Below are 25,080 nucleotides of genomic sequence, written 5' to 3' on the forward strand. Positions count from 1 at the left end.
TGCTTCATGCCATGCCAAGTAAGTTTTGTTTACTCATGCCACAGTTAGCGAGTTTTTGTTTTACCCTGTCCATAGTTTACGCTAAGTGTTAGTTTTTGTTTCCTGCGCTAAGTTGTGCCTTCGCCTTGTGCGCCTATTTTGTTTTCACTTATTTGAGAGTCAAGAATAAATATGTTCCTACCTGCTACCTTTGTCCAGAAAAGTCAGTTTGCATCCTGGGAGAACAATCCTCGCAGCAAGTTGCGAAAACCCCCTCTTCGTGACACTTTTGGATTGTTTTGTGTCATGTTTGTGTGCCCTCTCAGTTGCTCTGTCGATTGCTATTCTGAATGTTGCTGGGCCGGGTTTGGATTTGGAATACAAATTTCAAAAATCTTGATTTAATGAATTACTGTGACCAGTAGGAGTCGTCAAACCAATTATCACTCCACTTCAAAAGCATAAATATGTCATAAAGTTAGTGCTTTTCATACCTTCCTTTGTCCTCTGAGTAATTTCACCTGATCAAACCATTTCGAACATTCCACACTACAAAATAATAAAAGTATGTACTATGATTTGTGGTGACATCGTATCAGATTAATATTGGTAGCAGACGATACTCAGGGCCCCGATATCAGTATCGTATAGGACAGTGGTTCTTAACCTGGGTTCGATTGAACCCCAGGGGTTCGGTGAGTCGGCCTCAGGGGTTCGGCGGAGGTCAAGACACACCCGACTCATCGTGTAATTAAAAACTTCTCCCTATCGGCATATTACGGATACGGACACTGATTTGCAGGTGTGTAATTTCTTGTGAGTTTATGCACTGTGTTGGTTTTGTTGTTTGAACAAGGTGATGTTCATGCACGGTTCATTTTGTCCACCAGTAAAAAAACATGGTAACACTTTAGTATGGGGAACATATTCACCATTAATTAGTTGCTTATTAACATGCAAATTAGTAACATATTGGCTCTTAACTAGTCATTATTAAGTACTTATTAATGCCTTATTCGGCATGGCCTTATTATAACCCTAACCCTGGCTCTAACCCTAACCCTCTAACCCTGGCCCTAACCCTCTAACCCTAACCCTAACCCTAACCAAATAACTTTAAATTAAGTCTTTGTTACTTAGAATATGTTCCCCATACTAAAGTGTTACCAAAAACATATAACTTTGTCTTGAATTTGAAAAAAAAGGAGGGTTCGGGGAATGCGCATATGAAACTGGTGGGGTTCGGTACCTCCAACAAGGTTAAGAACCACTGGTATAGGAAATAAAAAATGCCAGTACAGTTAATAAAATGTTTCATGAATAACACTGATACAGATTACATGTACTTTTAAATTGAGAGCATCCTACGGGAATCTGAACAAATCCAAGATTGAACACCAACCAGTCTTCTTCCACACAGGTTGCACTTTGTATTTTAGTGTCATTTTTATACAACTGAATGTGGGTTTTTTCCCCAAGTACATTAATTTAACAATTAATAATTACAATGCATTGCTATTTGTATGAAATCCGACCAAACCGAAGTCCGAGCAGGCTGCTAAACCAAAACGGCAACGGGTGGCGGCGGATGCTGCCTACAACTGTTTGCTCGGAGCTCTGGAGACGCTGCAGGCATAATACAGTCCCATTCCCCCGAGGACTCTTTGTTTTCCAGGAAGGGAGCAGCCGCATGCATTTTACGGTTGATGAATGGTTTCATCACGGACAGACGGAGATCAGGTTCAGTGCATGTGGAAAACTGCTCGTGTGTGATAATCTTGAGCTACATGAGTCAGAGGTTTACGAAAGGGTTTATCTCACCTACGTATGTACCGTAACCGCGGCACTTGTTCCAGGGGGAAACATTTATGTTGTTGTTTTTGCCTGCAGTTGTTTATATTGACAGCAGGCAACATCAGCATGAACACTGGGAATAATAAATAAGCAATCAGGCCAACTATTGATGGAACTGAGTAATCTGTTCTCTCTGCACTTTATTATGATTGCTTTGTATTTTTTGCTGTGTGCTGTCTATACTGTTTAAACTGTAGGGGACGCAAACTCCTTTTCATGGAGTGCCACATGGCAGTTATGACTAACAGTGAATAATATATATATATATATATATATATATATATATATATATATATATATATATATATATATATATATATATATATATACATACATATATATATACACATACTGTATATACACATATACATATACATATATATATATATATATACACATTTATATACATACATATATATATATATATACATACATATATACACTACCGTTCAAAAGTTTGGGGTCACCCAAACAATTTTGTGGAATAGCCTTCATTTCTAAGAACAAGAATAGACTGTCGAGTTTCAGATGAAAGTTCTCTTTTTCTGGCCATTTTGAGCGTTTAATTGACCCCACAAATGTGATGCTCCAGAAACTCAATCTGCTCAAAGGAAGGTCAGTTTTGTAGCTTCTGTAACGAGCTAAACTGTTTTCAGATGTGTGAACGTGATTGCACAAGGGTTTTCTAATCATCAATTAGCCTTCTGAGCCAACATTGTACCATTAGAACACTGGAGTGATAGTTGCTGGAAATGGGCCTCTATACACCTATGTAGATATTGCACCAAAAAGCAGACATTTTGCAGCTAGATTAGTCATTTACCACATTAGCAATGTATAGAGTGTATTTCTTAAAGTTAAGACTAGTTTAAAGTTATCTTCATTGAAAAGTACAGTGCTTTTCCTTCAAAAATAAGGACATTATAATGTGACCCCCAAACTTTTGAACGGTAGTGTACATACATATATATCCACATATATACATACATATATCAATCAATCAATCAATCAATGTTTATTTATATAGCCCTAAATCACAAAAGTCTCAAAGGGCTGCACAAGCCACAACGACATACTTGGCACAGAGACCACACAAGGGACGTCGATGTGAATGACTATGAGAACCTTGGAGAGGACCGCATATATACATAATATACATATATATATATATATATATATATATATATATATATATATATATATATATATATATATATATATATATATATATATATATATATATATATATATATATATATATATATATATATATAATATAAATAATATATATATATAAATATATATATATAATATATATATATATATATATATATATATATATATATATATATATATATAGCCTCATATTACTACAAAATATTTATTAATTATGTATATTTTTTGCATACACTATAATATTACTACAAAATATTTATTAATGATGTATATTTTTTGCATACACTATAATATTACTACAAAATATTTATTAATGATGTATATTTTTTACATACACTATAAAAAAAGTGTAGATTTTACAGTAACAATTATGATAACTCAGTTGCCAAAATGCTTCTTTTTTTTTTTACAGAAAAAATAGAAAAACAATACCACAGTTTTACTGTAAAATCCATGGGTTGTTTTGTGCAACGTTGTTTTACTGTAAATCAGGGGTCCCCAAACTATTTGACTCAGGGGCCACATTGGATTAAAATACTTAGGCTGGGGGCACTTAATTATATGTATATACATATACGTATATTTATATAAATATTTACGTATATGTGTATATATATGTGTATATATATATATATATATATGCACAGTGCAGGCCAAAAGTTTGGACACACCTTCTCATTCAATGCATTTTCTTTATTTTCATGACTATTTACATTGTAGATTGTCATTGAAGGCATCAAAACTATGAATGAACACATGTGGAGTTATGTACTTAACAAAAAAAGGTGAAATAACTGAAAACATGTTTTATATTCTAGTTTCTTCAAAATAGCCACCCTTTGCTCGGATTACTGTTTTGCACACTCTTGGCATTCTCTCGATGAGCTTCAAGAGGTAGTCCCCTGAAATGGTTTTCACTTCATAGGTGTGCTTGAAGCTCATCGAGAGAATGTCAAGTGTGTGCAAAGCAGTACTCCGAGCAAAGGGTGGCTGTTTTGAAGAAATTAGAATATAAAACATGTTTTCAATTATTTCACCTTTGTTTGTTAAGTACATAACTCCACATGTGTTCATTCATAGTTTTGATGCCTCCAGTGACAATCTACAATGTAAATAGTCATGAAAATAAAGAAAAGACATTGAATTAGAAGGTGTGTCCTAACTTTTGGCCTGTGTTGTATATATATATGTATGTATGTATGTATATTAGGGCTGCAACTAACGATTAATTTGATAATCGATCAATCTGTCGATTATTACTTCGATTAATCAATTAATAATCGGATAAAAGAGACAAACTACATTTCTATCCTATCCAGTATTTTATTGAAAAAAAACAGCATACTGGCACCATACTTATTTTGATTATTGTTTCTCAGCTGTTTGTACATGTTGCAGTTCATAAATAAAGGTTTATTAAAAAAAAAAAAAAAAAAAAAAAAACTCAAAACATGCGCATAGCATAGATCCAACGAATCGATGACTAAATTAATCGGCAACTATTTTAATAATCGATTTTAATCGATTTAATCGATTAGTTGTTGCAGCCCTAATGTATATATATATATATATATATATATATATATATATATATATATATATATATATATATATATATATATATATATATATATATATATATATATATATATATATATATATATATATATGCGTCAAACACTTAATATGCCGAAACATTTAATAAAGTCAAGTACAAATAAGACATCAAGAGAAGTATCCCACGCTTCTCTTTTATAAAGTAAATCTGTACAGCAGATATGGCCATGTACATCAACAATATGATTTGCCTGAGCGGCTGGACAAGACAGACTTAAAAAATAAATAAAATCCTCGGGATGTCCTGCGGGCCAGATTGTGGACACTGGCGGGCCGGATTCGGCCCACGGACCGTAGTTTGGGCACCCCTGCTGTAAATGGAAAAACGATATTGCAGTTTCGGTTTTAATCATGCTAAACTGTTGGCGACTGAGCTCCCAGTAAAATATTTTTAAAGTGCACAATTTAATGATTTAAAATCATGAGTCAAGTCAATACTTAAGTACTTAAATTGACTTTAACAAAAAAAAAAATTTGAAACGTAATATTACATCAAGTTTTAAAAAATATGAAATTGCAGCGAACAGGGGTTCTCAAACTTTTTACCACCTCAGAAAAAACTTGACTAAAAACCAGGCAGAGGTTTTATTTGACAGAAATATTTAATATTTTTGGCCACTGCAACATGACACACAGTTCGAACAGTAACACTGTGTTTGAATATTGGAAAATAAAACACTATACTTTAATCAAGTGATTCTTTGGCGTACCACAAGATGGAGCCCGCGTACGTACCACAGTTTGAGAATCACTGGCTTAGGGCACATGTATTTCTTTCTGTCAAAATGGAAAGTTGAATACATTCGGTAAGAAAAGACACAAATTATATTCCGGGCTTTCCCGGGCCACATAAAATGACGTGGTGGGTCAAATCTGGCTGCCCGGGCCTTGAGTTTGACACCTGTGGTGTAACGCACCTATTGCTGTGTTTTTAAGATTCTTAATGCATGCATCTACGCATACATCCTGTAAAACAGTGGTCCCCAACCTTTTTGTACTTGCGGACCGGTCAATGCTTGAAAATTTGTCCCACGGACCGGAGGGGGGGGGTTGTAAAAAAAAACATTTTTTTATTTTATTTTTTTGTCATAAAGAAATACAATCATGTGTGCTTACGGACTGTATCCCTGCAGACTGTATTGATTTATGTTGATATACAATGTATATATTGTGTTTTTTATGTTGATTTAATTGTTTAAAAAAATAAAATACAATAAAAAAAAATTTAGTTTTTTTTATTTCTTGTGCGACCAATCGGTCCACGGACCGGTACCGGTCCGCGGCCCGGTGGTTGGGGACCACTGCTGTAAAACACTTGTGACAATTGTGTACAGAAAATAAACTGAATAGGATTTGACGGCCATTTGAATGTTTGACTGAGTTGCATGACAGCAAAACAAAAAATCCAAATAAAATGTATTGTCCTCAGCGAGAAAACATTTAGGATAAACAATACCAAATCTAATAGAAACAACATCATTTATTTCACAGACCTTTATAGTTTAACACTTCATTTTAATTGCCGACGAGTCTTGGGAATGTGATGTTTCGTTACAAACACCTCGGAAATAAATGTGTTTGCCATTCCTTATAATAAACATTTGATAGTTTTTCCACAGCACGTATATTTGAATTACCTTCCCAATCCCAGGTTCCGTTTGTCTGTATTGTCTGAGGTGTGTTTCTGATGTTCAGACAACACGGGGACCGGCAGCAAAGTAAAAACAGCACCGACTCCATCATAATCTCTACTAGGGCTGTGATTCAATATCGATTCCTGGGGTCGTGATTCGATTGAAAATCGATTTTTTTTTTTTTTCAATTCAACACGATTCTCGATTCAAAAACGATCTTTTTTCCCGATTCAAAAGGATTCTCTATTCATTCAATACATAGATTTCAGCAGGATCTACCCCCGTCTGCTGACATGCAAGCAGAGTAGTAGATTTTTGTAAAAAGCTTTTATAATTGTAAAAGACAATGTTTTATCAACTGATTGCAATAATGTAAATTACTTTGAACTATTAAATGAACCAAAAATATGACTTATTTTATCTTTGTGAAAATATTGGACACAGTGTGTTGTCAAGCTTATGAGATGCGATGCAAGTGTAAGCCACTGTGACACTATTGTTATTATTATTATTTTTTTTTATAAATGTCTAATGATAATGTCAATGAGGGATTTTTAAGAAATATTGATACTGTTGATAATATTCATTTTTGTTTCACTACTTTTGGTTTGTTCTGTGTCGTGTTTGTGTCTCCTCTCAATTGCTCTGTTTATTGCAGTTCTGAGTGTTGCTGGGTCGGGTTTGGTTTTGGAATTGGATTGCGTTGTTATGGTATTGCTGTGTATTGTTTTGTTGGATTGATTAATTTAAAAAATAATAAATAAATAAAAATGTTAAAAAAAAAATAATTAAAAATTAAAATCGATTTTTTAAAAATGAGAATCGATTCTGAATCGCACAACGTGAGAATCGCGATTCAAATTCGAATCAATTTTTTCCCCACACCCCCTAATCTCTACCCCTCTCGTTTAGCTTCCACTTAGTCATCGACGTCAGCGTCAAATACGCAACAGCTTTCGACACTACTGACATGAATCCACAACATAACCTGCGTTTCTTCCAGAAGGGTCAACAACACACAACAAACAGAGCAGTGGGCTTTATAGTTTAACACTTCATTTTAATTGCCGACGAGTCTTCAGAATGTGATGTTTCGTTACAAACACCTCGGAAATAAATGTGTTCGCAAGTTTGTCATTCCTCATAAGAAAACATTTGATAGTTTCTCTATAGCACGTATATCTGAACGACCTTCCCGATCCCAGGTTCCGTTTGTCTGTATTGTCTTGAGGTGTGTTTCTGATGTACAGACAACACGGGGACCGGCAGCAAAGTAATAACAGCACCGACTACATCATAATCTCTACCCCTCTCGTTTAGCTTTCACTTAGTCATCGACGTCAGCGTCAAAGCTTTCGACAGCACTGACGTTAATCCACAACATAACCGGCGTTTCTTTCAGAAGGGTCAAAAAAAGACCGCATGGTCAACAAAACACAACAAACACAGAGCAGTGGGCTGCAAGTATTGCAACACTCCTTATGTTCTCTTCCCTCCTGGCATGGTTGAGTGAAACACTGAAAGCTCCATTGCACAATCAATGCACACACTTCATCCGTGACCTTTGTTTTCTGTCCACATGGTCTCTTTATAGGGCTTTTTATCAAGCGACATTGAAAAGGACACCCCAACAATGCTATTTTTTCTGTTCATGTTGTAACTGCGAGTAGATAAAACCCTTATTTATTCGTAACTACTGACAGGTCGACTATGACATGATACACGGGACATAAAATCGCCGGAAATGCGAGTTCTTTCACGGCTCTCGTCCCCTCGAGGCTTACAAGATGTCCGATTACTGCGGTGATTCACTTCAGAAGCTGGCATAAGAAGCCCTTTTGCTTTATATTTGAACAAAGTTACTACCAGTTGTGCTTCACCAAGGGAGATGAGATATGAAGAGGGTGGCACACAGAAGGTCCGTCTGCGAGGAAAGTTGCAACTAGATGAAAACTGGATGGGTCTGAGGTCAAGGGAGAAGGTGTAGAAAGTCACTGTTGAGGAATTGTGGAGCCTGGGGCAGAAACATGTACAGTACATCTACTGGTGCAAGAGCCTGGCTTGAGGCTGGAAGGGGACACTTGGAGACAGGGTGAAGGGTTTGGGGAGGTGGGGTCAATGGTCGATAGCGTCACTCACGGTAGAACACATATTCTGTGTAGCTGGTCCAGATCTTGTCGTCCGTCTGCTCATGGGCAAAGGCGCAGGTTCCTGTGGAGTTACAGGCCACCATGTGGAAGCCGGTGTCGGCCAGCTTGTCGAAGGCCTGTTCCAGAAAGGTGAACTTGAGATAGTAGCGGGACGTGTAGCGCTCAGGAGGACGGTCCGGGTCGCGGCTCTCGTTCAGGGTGTCGCCAAAGACCTCCTTGGCCAGGGAGGTTTTCCCACAGACCATGATGCGGGCCACCCGACGGAATTTGGCATCGGTGTGAGTGTCGCGGCCCAGGGTGTACGAGCCTCTGTAGCCGATTGTGATGAACCCGGACCTCTTCCCCTCCATGGGGCTGGGGACCAGGCTGGCGCAGGCTGACGCAGCAGTGCCCAATGATCCAAGATTCCTGGTTGTGTCGATCCCGGGCGAGGAGTCCTCCGGGTCGCTCTGACACCCGTCGTCGCCCATTGAGTTCTGCTTGCTGATTTTGGGCGCCAGTTGCTTGACGAGCTCGGGCAGGTTGAAGAACTCAGCCTCCCGCTGCAGTCGCCCACGTTCAGGGAAGTGGTCTGGAAGGACCAGCTGCTGGTCCCGCATGTAGTCCAGGATGTAACGGAAAAGGAAACCGTCCCGGTCCACAAAGAAACGCCCTTTGGTGTCCCTGGCCAGTCCTTTGGCGGACTTGCGACTGAACATCTCCCATAGCAGGGAGTCGGGCACACTTGTGAGGGTTGAGCAGCGGGTTATGTACACCTGACCGCCAACATTCAGCTCTATGATCTCCGGGAAGGGTGCCTCTTCTGTAGATATGCTGCTATCTGGTAAAGCCATGGCTGACTTCTTCCACCTATGCAGGTCTCTGGTGTGCAAAGTTCACTTCTCCGCTGATTGACTTCAGAGCCAAACAAAACAAGTTGACACAGTTACACTATTCTAACACCAGCCTTCTCCATGATGACCAAAACAGTGGCTCGAACCGTTATGTGAAACAGATGCGATATCCTGCGGAAATCCTGTTTGGGTCACCAACTCTCAAAAGAGGAATTTCACAACAGTCCATAACGGCTCTGCAGCTGGTCCCCGCCAACTTCAATGAGGCAATCCATAGTTGGTGAGCTCCGTGGGCGAGCCACACACAAAGAGCCAGGAGATGAACACGACACTCCACAAGTAGTGAGACGCGAGGAAGGTGTACAAAAAGATCTCCGTGGTTTCCATCACCGACAACAGCAAACACAAACTCAGACACACACTCACACTTACTCAATGAGGCGATCAGCTGCTCTCTGCACGTTTCACTGGAGCTCTGCTGCGGCTTAGCGGTGCATTATTCAGCCCGGTAAGACACGCCCACAGGCGGTGACGCGATGCTGCCCTGACCAACAAGCCCCCTGGTAACCTGTTTGAATCACGTATTGTACTATTCGCCTTTTCCCCAAGTCAGTGTGTCTGGAAACGTATTATTACAACTCGTATTAAATAGTTAAATTTGTGTTTAACATTAGGGAAATGTTTTTTTTTTTTTTTTTACAAGTACTGTTGTCTGCCACATTTAAAAGTAAAGACCTAATAAAATAATAAATAATCGGTAGTTATTTTTTGGTAGTGGCAATGTAAACGTTAGTTAGATAAGCAGAAATTGCATGATTAAAATGACTGAACTAAATTGAATAACAATAGAATGAAGGCAACTGTCAACATTGGACTTGTTTTGTATATTTCGCCTACCTGTCAAACAGTGACATCTAGCGGACACTCTGCAGAATTGCTCTTCGTGTCACTTCATGTTTGAAAGCCTGCAAATATTTTTTGTTATATACTTTTCAGATTTGTATGCCTCGATGTAATAGTTTTGAGGGGAAAAAAAAACTATTTGATAATGTATTGCACTTATTATATGTATTACAATGCACATGTGTTTGAGTATACCGTGTAATAAGTGTACATTTTAATAATTGTATTTATTTTAAAATGCATCTCCTTTGAGTAGTTACTATAAGGAAATACATATTTTATTATTATAAATGTTTTTAAAATACTTCACGTCTAATAATGCCATTGTTTTGAATACACCAAAAAGGATGACAGCTAATCAGAATCCTCTTAATTTGGTAAACTTAATGTGTAAATCAATTTCCACCATGACATTAAATACATAGCAATGCCTTAAATCATTTTTTAGATGAAAGTTTCGGGATACAAATTGATGGATTGACTGACATTTAAACAGAGAAGTCACCTTCTATTTTGAGGATTTTTCTTATGAAGGAATTAGGATACCAGCACAATCCTCAAATGTACATTCTTAAAAGGTTTGTCCCAACATCCACCAACTGCATTTTAGGATGCAAATATGGAGTGAAAACACCATTAAAGCCAAAAAATACCTGTCGAACAGGCCTTCTGATTCTCTCCCGGTCAATAGTTGTCTTCTGTGACTTGTGCAGCTCATTCCTTGTTTATGTCCCTGACTCCCAAACATTGTGATTTCCCAGAGGACTCTACAATCCCCATCTACTTGGAAGCAATACAGCCTCGTCTGAGAAAACCTGGATCTGTCCACTCTGGCTAAATGGGCCTGCACAGGGCGGGTGGAATGTGTCACGGTTGTATGCCAAGAACAGGACTTGATGGCTAGTCCCAGCTCTTTGCGAGTCCCTTCGCTGTAACATCCAAACAGCCTGACTCGCATGCAAACTAAATCCACATGATGGCGGTTGTGGACAAAATCATTAGTGTCACACTTTTACACAATCCTTGCACTTGTTCCAGGATTTTCCCCAAGCAGGTGCATCATTATAATCAATGCAAGCATTGATATGCATAAAATGAACACATCATTTAATGACAGTGACCTTTTCCATAGACCTGGATTATCTCCTAATGCAGCCGTCAATTCTCATCAGCGATGGCCCTCTTGAGGCTTTTAGGCTGGTGTGTTAGATGCTCTGCAGACTCCAACCAAGCACATGATTGAGTTGTGATGGCAAAGTGATGGCTCCTACAGGCGGCCTCTTTTGCGAGAATGCTGATGAGTCTGTGAAATAAAAGGGAAGATTTATGACTGGCATGTTGATTGCTGCATCAGTTGCTGTTGACAACCAGGCTGTAATGCCAGGGATGTTCTAGAAAAAACAAACTGGTACATCTTTTGTACACATTCAAGTAACGTACATTACAACCATGGCAGTAAAATGGCACACTGATGTTAACATACACAATATTGCAAAATCTAATGGCGGATTACGCAACAAGATTACTTTCTCTACAAATATAACACTCGAGTCTGATTAAATTTAAACTGCCACAACAGAAAAACAAGAAACATAAAAAGATGAGTTTATTTTGGTTTTTTGCCCACCAGTAGTTTATCCACAATCAGACTGAAAGAAAAATATAGACTAAAGTACATGAAAAGCAGGGATTTTAATATATATCACAATTTCATGGAAACAGCATATGTGAATACTTAATAGACTAATGCTATGATGATGATCACCCACTAGAGAATAATCCCAGATTTGGGATTGGGCTGGGTTTACGTATAAAACTGTAGGACTAGGATTTGGGAGACTTTGTTAGTGAGCACAAACCAAAACACAAAACCCATACACTTTGCCATGGAACAGAACGATAAATGGTTTTACCCACCACTTTTGACAACAATTGTATTGTGCCCATTTGCTATAGATAACATTTACCCATTCACAAGGCTTTGTGATCATTAGCTAGGGTTTATATTATATGTATATATCTTAAACATATACATATATAACCCATACATGTCATTAAAATACAACAAAATACATGTTATTAAAGTGCCTTCTACTGACCCAAACACAATCTCTGGGAGAATGGGATTGATACAGTATGTTTGAGTTAAAAAAAAAAAAAAAACATCACTTATTTTCAGATTGGCTGTGTTCATCAGTGCTTAAGGGAGAAAGACCAACAGACGTAAGGCATGGTAGCAATCAAATAGTTAACTGAGCACATCAGTGTCAAAGGTAACATCATACACAATGCAGTTTACAACAGTTCGATATAACCACCAAAGTTGTTAATGAAGCCAACCATTCATAATATTTTTTTTAAAAACCTGTTTCATTTTGTAGCACCATCTCAATATTTAGAATTTGACAAGACAACAAAATATGTTATGATCATTTCGACTCATCTAATCAGTCCAGTAACCCTGAATTAACTTTAATACAAATATAACAGATTATGGTTCTTTTATACATGATCAATTTGAGAAACGTTTAAGCATTCAAAAGCAGATTTGTGGAAATAAAACAGCTAGATATGCTCATAAGGTGCGTAATGTATGTCAACATCACTCAAAAGCCTTTCAGGAGCTCCATAATGGTACAAGCAAATACAGATGGCAGTCAAACAAACGTTGGGGTAAAAAGCTGGTTATAAAGATACTGGTCGGTACAATGGAGGATAACTTTCTCATCTTCTGAATAACAATGATGTTCATGAACCACCCTTTCCATTAATTTTTTAGGACACAGTTAGCCTCTTGCAGCATTTCAGCTGAATGGGTATAAAAATATAGACATTTGAAACCCTGAATATATGTTATGTGATTTTCTGCAACAACAAAAAACAATTTACACATGTCCCACTCAGTGCACACACTCTTTTTTTTTTTTTAAGATTTAACGTACAACTAAAATGTGTACTGGTATCAGGAGGAGTTTCTTACACCCAATACAACACAGAACGGCAAACATAATGTCGTTGCCTTCAACAGCCTACACCATTTAACGTTTATTACACTAATATTACCTCCGAGTGTGTGACACAGATTTACTGGGGGGAAAAGGAGTGAGCTTAATTAAGAGGGATGACGTTACATCAACATGTCTTTGTGATGTCGGGCTATGTGCTGGCTTTTCTCGGAAGGCCTCCTAAAGCCCTTGGTGCAGTAGTCGCAGCGGTGTGGGTAGTCCTTGGTGTGAATGGAGATAACATGGCGCTTGAAGCCAGAAGCGTCTGTACTGTTGTACTCACAATACTGGCACTGATAAACCTTTCTACCACTGTGCGTCTTCATGTGTTTCTTTAGCTCTGCGGGTTGTCGGAATCCTCGTCGGCACCTCTTGCACTTAAATGGAAGTTCCTTGGTATGCAAGGATAGAATATGGCGACTCAGGGTGAACGTGTCAGGAGCATTGAAGTTGCAGTGCCGGCACTGGTGCACCTTACTACCCTTGTGCGTCTCGGCATGTTTCTTCAGCTCCGAGGGTCTGTGAAAGCCTTTCTCACACACGTCACACTGGTGAGGAAAGTCCTTGGTGTGAACAGAGATGATGTGTCGTTTAAGGTCACTTGAGTTAGTGCTCTTGTGCTCACAGTGTGGGCACTGATGTGTCTTGTGGCCTTGCACCATCTCTATGTGACGTTGGAGTTCCCGTGCGTCGGCGTAGGCTTGGGGACAGTGGCTGCACTTGAAGGGCAGATCTGCTCCATGCTTGCTCTTAATGTGAGTCTTTAAGTTGGACTGATCTGCACAGCGGAATTCGCAGTGCGGACAGTGATAGGGCTTCTCGCCTGTGTGGGTCCGCATGTGTTTCTTCAGCTCGGATGGGTGGCGGAAGCCTTTGGCACACTCGACACACACATGTGCAAAGTTCTTACTGTGCACCGCTAGCAGGTGACGATTGAGCAGGCCTTGCTCAGCAGTCTCATAGTCGCAGTACTTGCAGTGGTGTAATTTGGGTTCTCGGTCCTTGACAATGAGCTTGTCAGAGCCCAGGGGGCTGGACTCATGGTAACGCCGAGCATACTCTGTGTATTCTGGAGAGCGCTCACTGTTGTGGCTCAGCAGCTTGTGACTCTCCAAATGGTTGTGGAAACTGATCTTTTTGTTGGTGGTGAAGTCACAGTCTGTACACTGGTACTTCTTCTTGAGGAGGTGGTCCGGGTGGTTTTTCATGTGGCATTTGAGAAAGCCTCTTGAGCGAAACTTCTTTCCACATATGTGGCATGGATAGACGGTCAAAGGCATGCCATCAGGCCCAATGATGACAGCTGAAAGAGAACGTTGAAAAATAGAGTGCTAAGTTAAGAAAGATCCAAATTTTTGCTATGCTGTTTCTGCATCTACACTAAAAAGTCAATAAAAAGATGGGCATACTTCTCATACCGGTCTGACACTGGCGAGTCTCCCCTTTCTTCTTTTTCTTTGCTTTGGGTTTGAGAACACGGTTGGCAGCCAAACCTTCTCGAATTTGTAGAAATTGTGTTGCTGCTTCAGTCTTCACCTGATCTATTGTACCACCTGCACAAAAAAGCAAAAATTATCATTGTCCAGGGTTTCCCCTAAACTGCCAAGATACCCGTGTTGGTGGGTGCGTGGTCACTATGACATCATTGAGTAATTTGCTATAATGACATGATTTTCCATCTTCTTCCGCTTATCAGAGGTCGGGTTGCGGGGGCAGCAGCCTAAGCAGGGAAGCCCAGACTTCCCTCTCCCCAGCCACTTTGTCCAGCTCCTCCCGGGGGATCCCGAGGCGTTCCCAGGCCAGCCGGGAGACATAGTCTTCCCGCGACCCGACCTCGGATAAGCGGAAGAAGATGGATGGATGGACATGATTTTCTTTAAAAAGGCTAAAAAAAAATTATACATAAATTTAAAACAAATCTGCTTTCATTAATTAGTATTAACAAATATTTTAATAGTTTGCCACATTTTCAATTGTTGCTTTTTGTACAAGGTACTTTGTTGAAATTTGTTCATGTGTTTACAGACTTTTAATGACCTTAAATTAAAAAACAACTCGCAATAAATGTAGCATCTTCTTCTGGTGTTATTACAGAATGTACTTGTGTTTAGCAACTACTTCTGTTCTCGACGTCCCTGACTAAAAGAGGCTCAAGCGAGCATGACGTCACACTTGCATGGCGCTGTTGCTTCAGTTGGACTTTCTCTTTTTAAAAGCCGCCACCGTCCTCTTAATATTTGCACATTTTTAAGATGGCTGTCCGCGTGGGTATGTCTACTATATATAAATAAAAATCACATCAACATCGCAGACAACGGCATGCGTTTTGTTTACATATGGTTTCAGTAGCTCGGTTTTTGGTGATCAAAGTTTATTTTCGGTGGTCAAGTTTTCGGTACATCACTTGTCAAAAGTGCGCAGATCATAGGCTATATATATATTTATTCATACTGTAACGACCAACTAATTTTAATGTTTTATGTTTGTGTGGTTTGGATTTAATGTCAGTTTTTCCCATGTTTGCAAACACACCGCCTGTGCCTGTAAGGTGATTGGTGAAGAATGAGGAAACATTATTGTGTGTCCTGCGGGGATGCGAAGACTCAAGGACACAAAAGTGTTTTTATGGGAGGTAAAACCTGTTGGAATTGTGCCGTTGTTTGTTATGATGAGATTGGCAATAAAAGTTAAAAATAGCATCAAACTTTGTGTGATTTCTCCTGGGGGCTACAATATATTATAGTACTTTAATTTGTTTTCAAGTAGAAAAAAGCCCTTATTTTCAAGGTGTGGCGGGACTAACAATGCCATGGCGGTGCGCCACATTCAATTACATTGAGGTGAAACCCTGTTGTCATACGAGTCACTAAATATGAGTCACCAGCTCACAGAAGTGTTATGGCCCTAAAACTAAGTTTTAAAAAAAGCCCAAGAAGTTTTATATATGATGACTCAAAAACCTACTAATGTCATCATCATCGTCCTCTTCACTTTCATCCTCATCGTCCTCTTCTACTTTGACATGCTTCTTCACTGCCATGTAGACCATCTTGTCACGGCCAACTCCAAGTCTTCCTGATGAAGCAGCTTCAAGGTCTGGGTGGCCATTTTGGTAATCATCCTCAGTTATCACCTCTGTCCCACCTGGTGAAGAAGAGGTAGTTAAATCAAAGTCACAAAGGTAGTTTACCAAGAAAAACACAGCACATGTACTCAGCAACTTGCCTAAATCATCATCTGCTTCTGCTTTAAAAATGTAGACTTTGATGACTTCGGCACCATCCTCATCCTTGCACTCCTTGTCTTCCATTACCTCAGTGCTAATTTCCAGGGGGGTGTCTCCTATGTCCAGTTTCTCTCCCACCTCATCCACTAAACGACAAAAATATATGGAAAAAAAGTTATCAGTTGTCATAAACATGACATTCATATTAACAAACACTGCCATATACGGAACACTTTCTTACAAGAGATCATGAGGTAATCTTCAGAGCTGCTTCGTCCATCATCATCCTCATCCATCTGCAGAGGAACTGCCTCAGATGGAAGTTGTTGGTGGATTATAGTCTCAGCACCCGCTTTTGTCACCATCAGTCCCTCTGCTACAAGTTGGTGGTCTAGAGTGTTGTCCGGGTGATCAGACAGAAGCTCTGCTACAAACACCTGGTCTGACATGTCGTCATGGTGGTTGGCATCTTGGATAAGATCCGAGGTAAGCACGTGGTGGTGTTCAAGAGTAGCTTCGATTGCGACCTCTGTCCCCAAGATGTTTTCCGGCATGATCACACTGTGTTCTGAGTGCACCATGTCTTCGTTGCATATTTCATGGCCGTCTACATCCTGGGACTGCAGACTTTCTACGTCCACCTCAAGACCCTGGACCACCTCTGCTTCAAGGCCTTCCACTTCCACTTCTTCCTCAAGGCCTTCAACAACATGAGCTTCCAAGTCCTCCACATCGACCTCAGTTTCCAGACCCTCGACCACATGCGCTTCGAGACCCTCCACCTCCACTTCACCGTCGAGGCCTTCCACAACCTGAGCCTCCAGCTCCACTACTTGCGTCTGGAGCCCATCTACCACCTCAGCCTCCAAACCCTCGACATCCGCGTGTAGACTTTCAACTACTTCAGTTTCAAGGTCTTCGACTACCTGAGTTAGGCCCTCCACCTCAAGCCCATGCTCCAGGAGAATGCCCTCATCCGTCATCACGTCAGAAAGAAGCATGCCCTCTGGCACAGACACCACAATGTGGTCCCCGTCAATGTGTGCCAAACCACCCATCCCTGCAACTGTTAAAACAAAATAAAAAGTATTAATGAAAGGTAAGTCAAAGTTGACTGTACAGATACTTTATTTTACAAAATCACCTATTATGATTGTAATCTACGATTAACACACTTCATTGTAATCTACGTATGTATTGGATATGCCTTAGTGTAAATTGCGCTGCAGTCACATTTATAACCCGCTTTCTGAGTACGCCTAAAAACTGTTCATGTGTGGTGCGTTCTCTTCAGATTGCTAATGAAACTTTCAATGTCCCACTCTCTCCAAAAGTATCAGAATTTATCTCATAAAAATGTACTGTAAATAAGTATCTTAAAGATGAATACCACTGCTATTTTTTTCCAGACACATTCAAAAATAAACGTCATAAACAGATTGACCAGTCACAACTTTAGGTAGACCTTGTGTCGCGCAAAATGCAGCATCTGAAAAGGAATCACATTATTTGTACAAGACTTTATCTCACTGAATGTTGAACGGCGGTGTTATTGTGCGCATGCCGTGATTACATGAAAATAATACTTTATCCTACTTATCTTTATTTATCTTATGTTTTTTTTAAATACAATTTCAAAATGGCGTCGTCTTTTTTGACAGATTTTAGCTGCTAATCAAGCTTTGTACTGGCTCAAGTTGATGTAACACTAACGGTTTCCCTTTTTTAGGGAAACTGTTCCTAAAAAGGCTGTGGACAAATAAACACGGAAGTATTTATTTTGACATCGAGCAAGCGTCCTCAACGAGTTAACGTGGCCAACGTCCCTCCACTGTGCAGCTTCTAAATCCCTAATCTTCATCAACAAGGCAGCAAATACACTGCAGTTCTTACAAGTATTACTATCGCTGAGGACTAAAGGACAAGGAATAGTTGAACATGCTACACTACACATCATAGGAAGATACAAAAACAGCATAGCAATAGCTCTTGAGAGGGCGGATGGATACAAATATCAACAGTAACAATACTAAGTATACTATCAGCTGATATTGCAGTGATTAGATAAACATTTCCTATCATAACAAAATATGTTTTCTTTTTGTTAAGACACTCAGTAAATAACAGGAAATTGTAGTTTTTTTATTTAATGTATTTTGCACTGCTGACTGAAATTCCATCCATTTTCTACCGCTTGTCTATGTAATAAAAGGGAATACAGAAAAAATGTAAATATCAATTGATACTGTCACACCGCCATTCTGTTTTTGTCAGATAACAAAATGTAATAATTTAATGATCCTGAAAATTTTAAGTATGAATCAAGTGTGGTCCTGTAACTACTTTGTATTGACTCAATAACCACATTGACCACAAAACTAATGTACAATATCCAAACAAAGAAGTAAGTGCTTATTACACTTTAACAAAAGTGTAGATGGATCCTCGTTACAGCACAAAGTAACCAGCTATGAACAGTAAATTAGCAAGTAGATAAATAATAGTTTTGAAAAAACAATAAAACTGGAAATGACACAATATGTTACTGCATGTGTCAGCGGCATAAATTAGGAGCATTTGTAACTCATTTGAAATAGTTATACTATCATTTATATGCCAAATAATACATTGTTATCGCCAGAGGCTGAAATATTTATCACAATATAGACAGATTTTAGGCCAAAATTGTCCATCCCCATCAACATTGTAACAACATTAATACATTAGAAAATCACCATAGAAAGGGATAAGCGGTATAAAAAGGATGGATGAAGGAGGACCATAGGTCCCCTTTAAAAATGTGGTTGATTATGTGAAACTGGTTAGTGACTAATTTTATCTTGATATCATAGACATAAAACCAAAAGAGGTCTTGAGTAGTTTGTGGTCTAAAGAGAAACAACATTGTTTCAGCTACAGGAAATGGTATGTAGCTCAGGTACCTCAAGCAACCTGATTCTTATTTTTGTTATGACTTAGATTCCAGTTTACATGGTTAATACTTAAAGAATAATTAGAATATGTTGACAACATCACCACCTACCAAAGTCTTGCATGATCATAGCATGGGGCATCTTCAGCTCCTGTGTATGTAACTCCAACACACCACCTCCTTGGTCCATGTTTAATTCAGGGAAAATAAAACAGCCTGAAAACTATGAGATATATATCAGTAGCCTGTTTATTTCCCTTAATGGTGTGTTGCTTGCTATAAAATAGTAGTACATACAATTCATGACATCATGGCAACATGAGGAAAAAAAATACCTTCACATTTGCTCCCCAGAACGTTAAAATAAAAACAGGATATTAGATGTGTCCTCCCATCAATGCAATTGATCCGCCTGGGACAGAAAAGCATGAACATTAGTGCACAATAATGCACAAATCGCATTGCAAAGATTTGAGATAAATGCAGTAGCGTACAGCTCCACTAATGGACATTGGAGTGTTACTTTAGGTGTACAGCTCCACTAATGGACATTGGAGTGTTACTTTCAAAGGCAAAATTAAAGTATTGCTAGAAACATAATTTTATATGGGACTTTATTGTATTATATGTATAGTTCATGTTCCAAAAATAAAAAAGCATAAAACACAGTATATTTAAATATACTAAATGTAGAAAAGGGAATAAATATTCAAAATAAGATCATTAAATGAAATGTAGTTTGGTTACGCCATCATGAGCGCAACACAAGGTTGTAAAAGTTTCAACTACAATTCTAAATAAGATGTCAAAAGCAAACTGAAATCAAATACACACAGCTTAAAGATTAATCAATACCTATTTAAATTTAGTAATACATAAATATGATGATTTATCAAAATATAAAAAAAATATACCTGAACAAAACGCTCATGATGGTTACACCAAAAAGTAACGCTATGAATCGCGTTTTTCCAAGTTTTGGGGCATTTTTATACTATTTCCAAGCATCTCCTTTTTATTATCGTTGATTTTAAATGGTCAAACTATCCATCCATCTTCTTCCGCTTATCCGAGGTCGGGTCGCGGGGGCAGCAGCCTAAGCAGGGAAGCCCAGACTTCCCTCTCCCCAGCCACTTCGTCCAGCTCTTCCCGGGGGATCCCGAGGCGTTCCCAGGCCAGCCGGGAGAAATAGTCTTCCCAACATGTCCCGGGTCTTCCCCGTGGCCTCCTAACGGTCGGACGTGCCCTAAACACCTCCCTAGGGAGGCGTTCGGGTGGCATCCTGACCAGATGCCTGAACCACCTCATCTGGCCCCTCTCGATGTGGAGGAGAAGCTGCTTTACTTTGAGCTCCCCCCGGATGGCAGAGCTTCTCACCCTATCTATAAGGGAGAGCCCCGCCACCCGGCGGAGGAAACTCATTTCGGCCGCTTGTACCCGTGATATTGTCCTTTCGGTCATAACCCAAAGCTCATGACCATAGGTGAGGATGGGAACGTAGATCAAACCAATGCATATTATATATGCATGCCCTAGTAAACAAAAACAAAAATCATATTTATTTTGATTGTTACATTTTGAAGTACATTTGTGCAGGTGGGTGCGAATGTACCCATTACCAGAGCTGTACATAGTAGGGTCTGCATACAGTCTAAAACATGGGTGTCAAACTCTGGCCCGCGGGCCAAATTTGGCTCGCAGTGTAATTTCACTTGGCCCTTGGGGCGATATCAAATTAACACTAGAGCTGGCCCGCCGATTATATACAGCGGCGGTGCACCGCATTAACCGCTAATTCTCATACTTGCCAAACCTCCCGGGAGACTCCCAAATTTCAGTGCCCCTCCTGAAAATCGTCGCGTCCCCTTTTCTTCCAGTCCAATGAGTGCTGGCCCAGTCATATAATATGTGCGGCTTTGGCACGCACACAGAAGTGAATGCAACGCATACTTGATCTTCAGTGATACAGGTTACACTGAGGGTGCACGTATAAAAAACTAACATTGTTAGAAATATATGCCACACTGTGAATCCACACCAAACAAGAATGACATACACATTTCGGGAGAACATCCGCACCGTAATACAACAGAACAAATACCCAGAACCCTTTGCAGCACTAACTCTTCCGGGATGCTACAAGGTGTGTGTGTGTGTGGGGGGGGGGGGGGGGGGGGGTGTATTTTGTAGCGTCCCGGAAGAGTTAGTGCTGCAAGTTCTGGGTATTTGTTGTTGTGTTTATGTTGTGTTACGGTGCGGATGTTCTCCCAAAATGTGTTTGTCATTCTTGTTTGGTGTGGATTCACAGTTTGGCGTATATTTCTAACAATGTTAAAGTTGCTTGTACGTTCACTCTCAGTGTAAACTGTAATAAATAAATAATGATAAATGGGTTATACTTCTATAGCGCTTTTCTACCTTCAAGGTACTCAAAGCGCTTTGACAGTATTTCCACATTCACCCACACATTCACACACTGATGGCGGGAGCTGCCATGCAAGGCGCTAACCAGCACCCATCAGGAGCAAGGGTGAAGTGTCTTGCCCAAGGACACAACGGACGTGACTAGGATGGTAGAAGGTGGGGATTGAACCCCAGTAACCAGCATCGCTGTTGATCAAGTATGCGTTGCATTCGCGTATGTGTGCGTACAGAAACCGCTCATATCTTGTGACTAGGCCGGCACGTCATTAGAATGGATGAAAAGCGGATGTGATGACAGCTCGTAGAGGACGTTAAAAGCAGTGCCCGTAAGGCGCACCCCCAAGACTGTGGAATACGAGATATAATGACTGATGAACACCTCCGTTCGATAATGAAGGTTGCCTCAGCTCAAAGCCTGAGCCCCGACATTAATGAACTAGCATCCAAAAAAGATGCCAGGTATCTCGCTTGGGCACATCAGATTATATCAGGGTGTTGCAAACTGAGCAGTTTCAAGTCCAGAATGGTTGGTTTATTCATTATTTTATTTTCAAATTTTTTAGCCTGTGGAAAAAGTTAATGTTGATATTTACCTCAGAAGGCTTCAAATAGAAAAGAGGCATTCAATTTTTATTCAAATTGTATTTGACATGCCATTGATATGTTTTTAATTATTATTATTATTATTTGAAACTCGATTTTGCATGTCACTATAAAGTTATATAAGCCTTGCTTGTTCAATATTTAATGCAAAACTTGTTTGGGTCCCTATCAAAAAGGTTAATTTGTTCAACCTTGGCCCGTGGCTTTGTTCAGTTTTAAATTTTGGCCCACTCTGTATTTGAGTTTGACACCCCTGGTCTAAAAAGTATATATGGAGGAAAAAAACTTAAATATGGTAATTTCTGCACTGGGGAACAGGGTAAAAGGGACCCTATTGTTGACAACTGGCACCGTCCAATGCCAACCAATGTGCCTTTAACCTGGGGCTATATAACCATACACCTGGAGCCGGTTGAGCTTGATGACTGAAAAAACTGGGGTTGGGGAAAGGGATCAACCCTGCACGGTGGGCAGGACAAGCCCGCAAGTATCGCCTCTGCGGGATTCCTGCGTGGTATCAGCAGGAGGAAATGCACTGTCGTCACGTCACAGCTCAATATAAGTATTCAATATCTGCAGTGCGTTAAAAGTTGCCCATGTTGCAGTAGTTCGTGTGAACAATTATTAGAATATGTAAAAATATATATATATATAATCAGGAAATTATCTCGCCTTAAAATCCTGCAGACGTTATGCAATGTTTGAGTGAGGCTCAAGCTAACTAGCAAACAAGCTACGACTGATCCGCCCAGCGCCATTTTGTTTTAGCATGACGGCTAACCCAGCGCATCCGTCGGTCGCCTTAAACTGATAAATTATAAAGTATTTAGTATTTAATCATCCAAGGATAGTAGCAGTGTCATACACGGCGCCGAATTCATGTCTCGCTGTGTATCAATTCGATGTCTGCTCGAAGCAACCAAAGCAAGACCGTCGTACCAGCTAGCTAGCCTGCTAAGCTAGGTGGAGCCGCCTTGTGCCGCATTATCTCCATGTTGTTGTTCGAGGAGGCTGAAAGAGGCCCGCTACGGCCGACTGGGCCCCTGCGGATTAAACCGCGTTCCATTCGAGTTGGATAAAAGCGAGTTTACCTGATAATGTCGTCTTCCGACTCTTTCGGTGTTTCTCACCCTCCTCCGTTTTGTCTATTATTGTTTAGGTTTATTTTCGACGGTAAGCTAAGTGCGGCCTGCAGTTTTGGATCCCCGCGCACTCTTTGCTAGGCCTCAGCCAATCAGCTTGCTTCCTGACAGGCAGAGGGAGGGCGGGGGGCAGACAATGCGTGGCCTCGTTTACCGCTGATCCCTTACTATTTGCGTCATGCATAAGAGAGCAGTTACACCAACTGCTTTTTCTGTTAATGACAACATATCATTCGCTGTGTGCATGGAAACAACAATGTTTTTTAAACATACCAAACCCATGAAAACATTTCGGGAAAAATCCAACCCGACTTTTGTTTGCACAGATGAGGCCTGTAGGCCATTTTGTCAGGGAGGGGTTGGGTAGCAGTTTTTGGTCATCCACCCAGGAAACAACATCCTGCTGCTGTGGCTGCTGCAGAGTGGAACTTATTAGCGCAGTGGTTCTTAACCTTGTTGGAGGTACCGAACGCCACCAGTTTCATATGCGCATTCACCGAACCCTTCTTTAGTGAAAAAAAATAAATACATTTCTCAAATTCAAGACAAAGTTATATGTTTTTGGTAACACTTTAGTATGGGGAACATATTCTAAGTCACAAAGACTTAATTTAGAGTTATTTGGACACTAGGGCAGTGGTTCTTAACCTTGTTGGAGGTACTGAACCCCACCAGTTTCATATGCGCATTCACCGAACCCTTCTTTAGTGAAAAATAAAATGTTTTTTTCTTAATTTATAAATATTAATCATGAAATGATTAATATTATATTAAAAAAATACTAATAAAGATATATTTTACAATCACGTTACAGGAATGTACACATGATCCCATGTTTACATCTCATTGTGCAACATGTGAATGTTTTAGTGGGAAGTAAATGTGATATCGGAAAGGGGTACACATTTCCAAAGCAGGACTCCCACCCAGACATACAATACTAGTATGAAAAACTATATTTTTTGTTATTGTCATTGTAAGTGGGCCAAAACACTTATTTTAGAAAATAATCCCATGGAAATGACTGCTGTCATTTGATTTTACTAATAAAACATCCATTTTCTACCGCTTGTCCCTTTTGGGGTCATTAACTTGGTATTTAGTCAGGTTTGGGACAGGTGTGCACATCTAAGTTAAAGTACCAATGATTGTCACACACTAGGCGTGGTGAAATTTGTCCTATGCATTTGACCCATCACTCTTGTTTACCCCCTGGGAGGTGAGGGGAGCAGTCGCAGCAGCGGTGCCACGCCCGGGTATCATTTTTGGTGATTTAACCCCCCAATTCCAACCCTTGATGCTGAGTGCCAAGCAGGGAGGTAATGGGTCCCATTTTTATAGTCTTTGGTATGACTCGGCCGGGGTTTGAACTCACAACCTCCCCATCTCAGGGCGGACACTCTAACCACTAGGCCACTAAGTAGGTCCACGCATATGGAAAATTAGAGGGAACATTGTTTGGGGGCATCCATAATACGCCGATAGGGAGAAGTTTTTATTTACACGATGAGTCGGGTGTGTCTTGACCTTCGCGGCGGAGGCTCCGCCGAACACCTGAGGCCAACTCACCGAACCCCTAGGGTTCGATCGAACCCAGGTTAA

At 39.9% G+C, this 25,080-nt stretch overlaps 2 protein-coding genes across 4 annotated transcripts in view; both read right to left on the bottom strand.

The window, feature by feature from the left end:
• kctd12b (potassium channel tetramerisation domain containing 12b) overlaps positions 1-9,752 on the bottom strand; it is an 86,489-nt gene extending 76,737 nt beyond the window's left edge. Inside the window, exon 1 of the mRNA XM_062045811.1 lies at positions 8,400-9,752. Within this exon, the coding sequence (XP_061901795.1) occupies positions 8,400-9,243 (844 nt within the window). The 5' untranslated portion in view covers positions 9,244-9,752. The remainder of the gene's footprint in view (positions 1-8,399) is intronic.
• Positions 9,753-11,708: 1,956 nt separating this feature from the next.
• Positions 11,709-23,622, bottom strand: znf711 (zinc finger protein 711). 3 transcript variants are annotated; one of them, XM_062045810.1, is made up of 8 exons: positions 23,428-23,622; positions 19,645-19,721; positions 19,421-19,532; positions 16,619-17,443; positions 16,377-16,523; positions 16,116-16,295; positions 14,570-14,704; positions 11,709-14,454 (listed from the first exon to the last, which is right to left on the bottom strand). In XM_062045810.1, the coding sequence occupies exons 3-8, from the start codon at positions 19,497-19,499 to the stop codon at positions 13,274-13,276; spliced, it is 2,547 nt and encodes an 848-aa protein (XP_061901794.1). In that variant the 5' UTR covers positions 19,500-19,532; positions 19,645-19,721; positions 23,428-23,622; the 3' UTR covers positions 11,709-13,273. The 3 variants fall into 3 exon arrangements, with proteins under 3 accessions (XP_061901794.1, XP_061901793.1, XP_061901792.1); XM_062045809.1 differs by having other exon boundaries at positions 11,710-14,454; positions 14,561-14,704; positions 19,607-19,721; XM_062045808.1 differs by having other exon boundaries at positions 11,711-14,454; positions 14,561-14,704.
• Between the last annotated feature and the right edge of the window lie 1,458 nt (positions 23,623-25,080).

Source organism: Entelurus aequoreus, linkage group LG04 (genome assembly GCF_033978785.1).
Source record: "Entelurus aequoreus isolate RoL-2023_Sb linkage group LG04, RoL_Eaeq_v1.1, whole genome shotgun sequence".
NCBI classification, from domain to species: Eukaryota; Metazoa; Chordata; class Actinopteri; order Syngnathiformes; family Syngnathidae; genus Entelurus; species Entelurus aequoreus.

What these genes read in the sequence shown, in the direction of transcription:
- znf711 (XM_062045809.1), bottom strand. Translation starts at nt 19,499, where the DNA reads ATGGACCAAGGAGGTGGTGTGTTGGAGTTACATACACAGGAGCTGAAG. An exon ending in TATGATCATGCAAGACTTTG is followed by an intron (nt 17,444 to 19,420) that starts GTAGGTGGTGAT and finishes TTGTTTTAACAG; the next exon opens with TTGCAGGGATGGGTGGTTTG. An exon ending in AGATTACCTCATGATCTCTT is followed by an intron (nt 16,524 to 16,618) that starts GTAAGAAAGTGT and finishes TTTGTCGTTTAG; the next exon opens with TGGATGAGGTGGGAGAGAAA.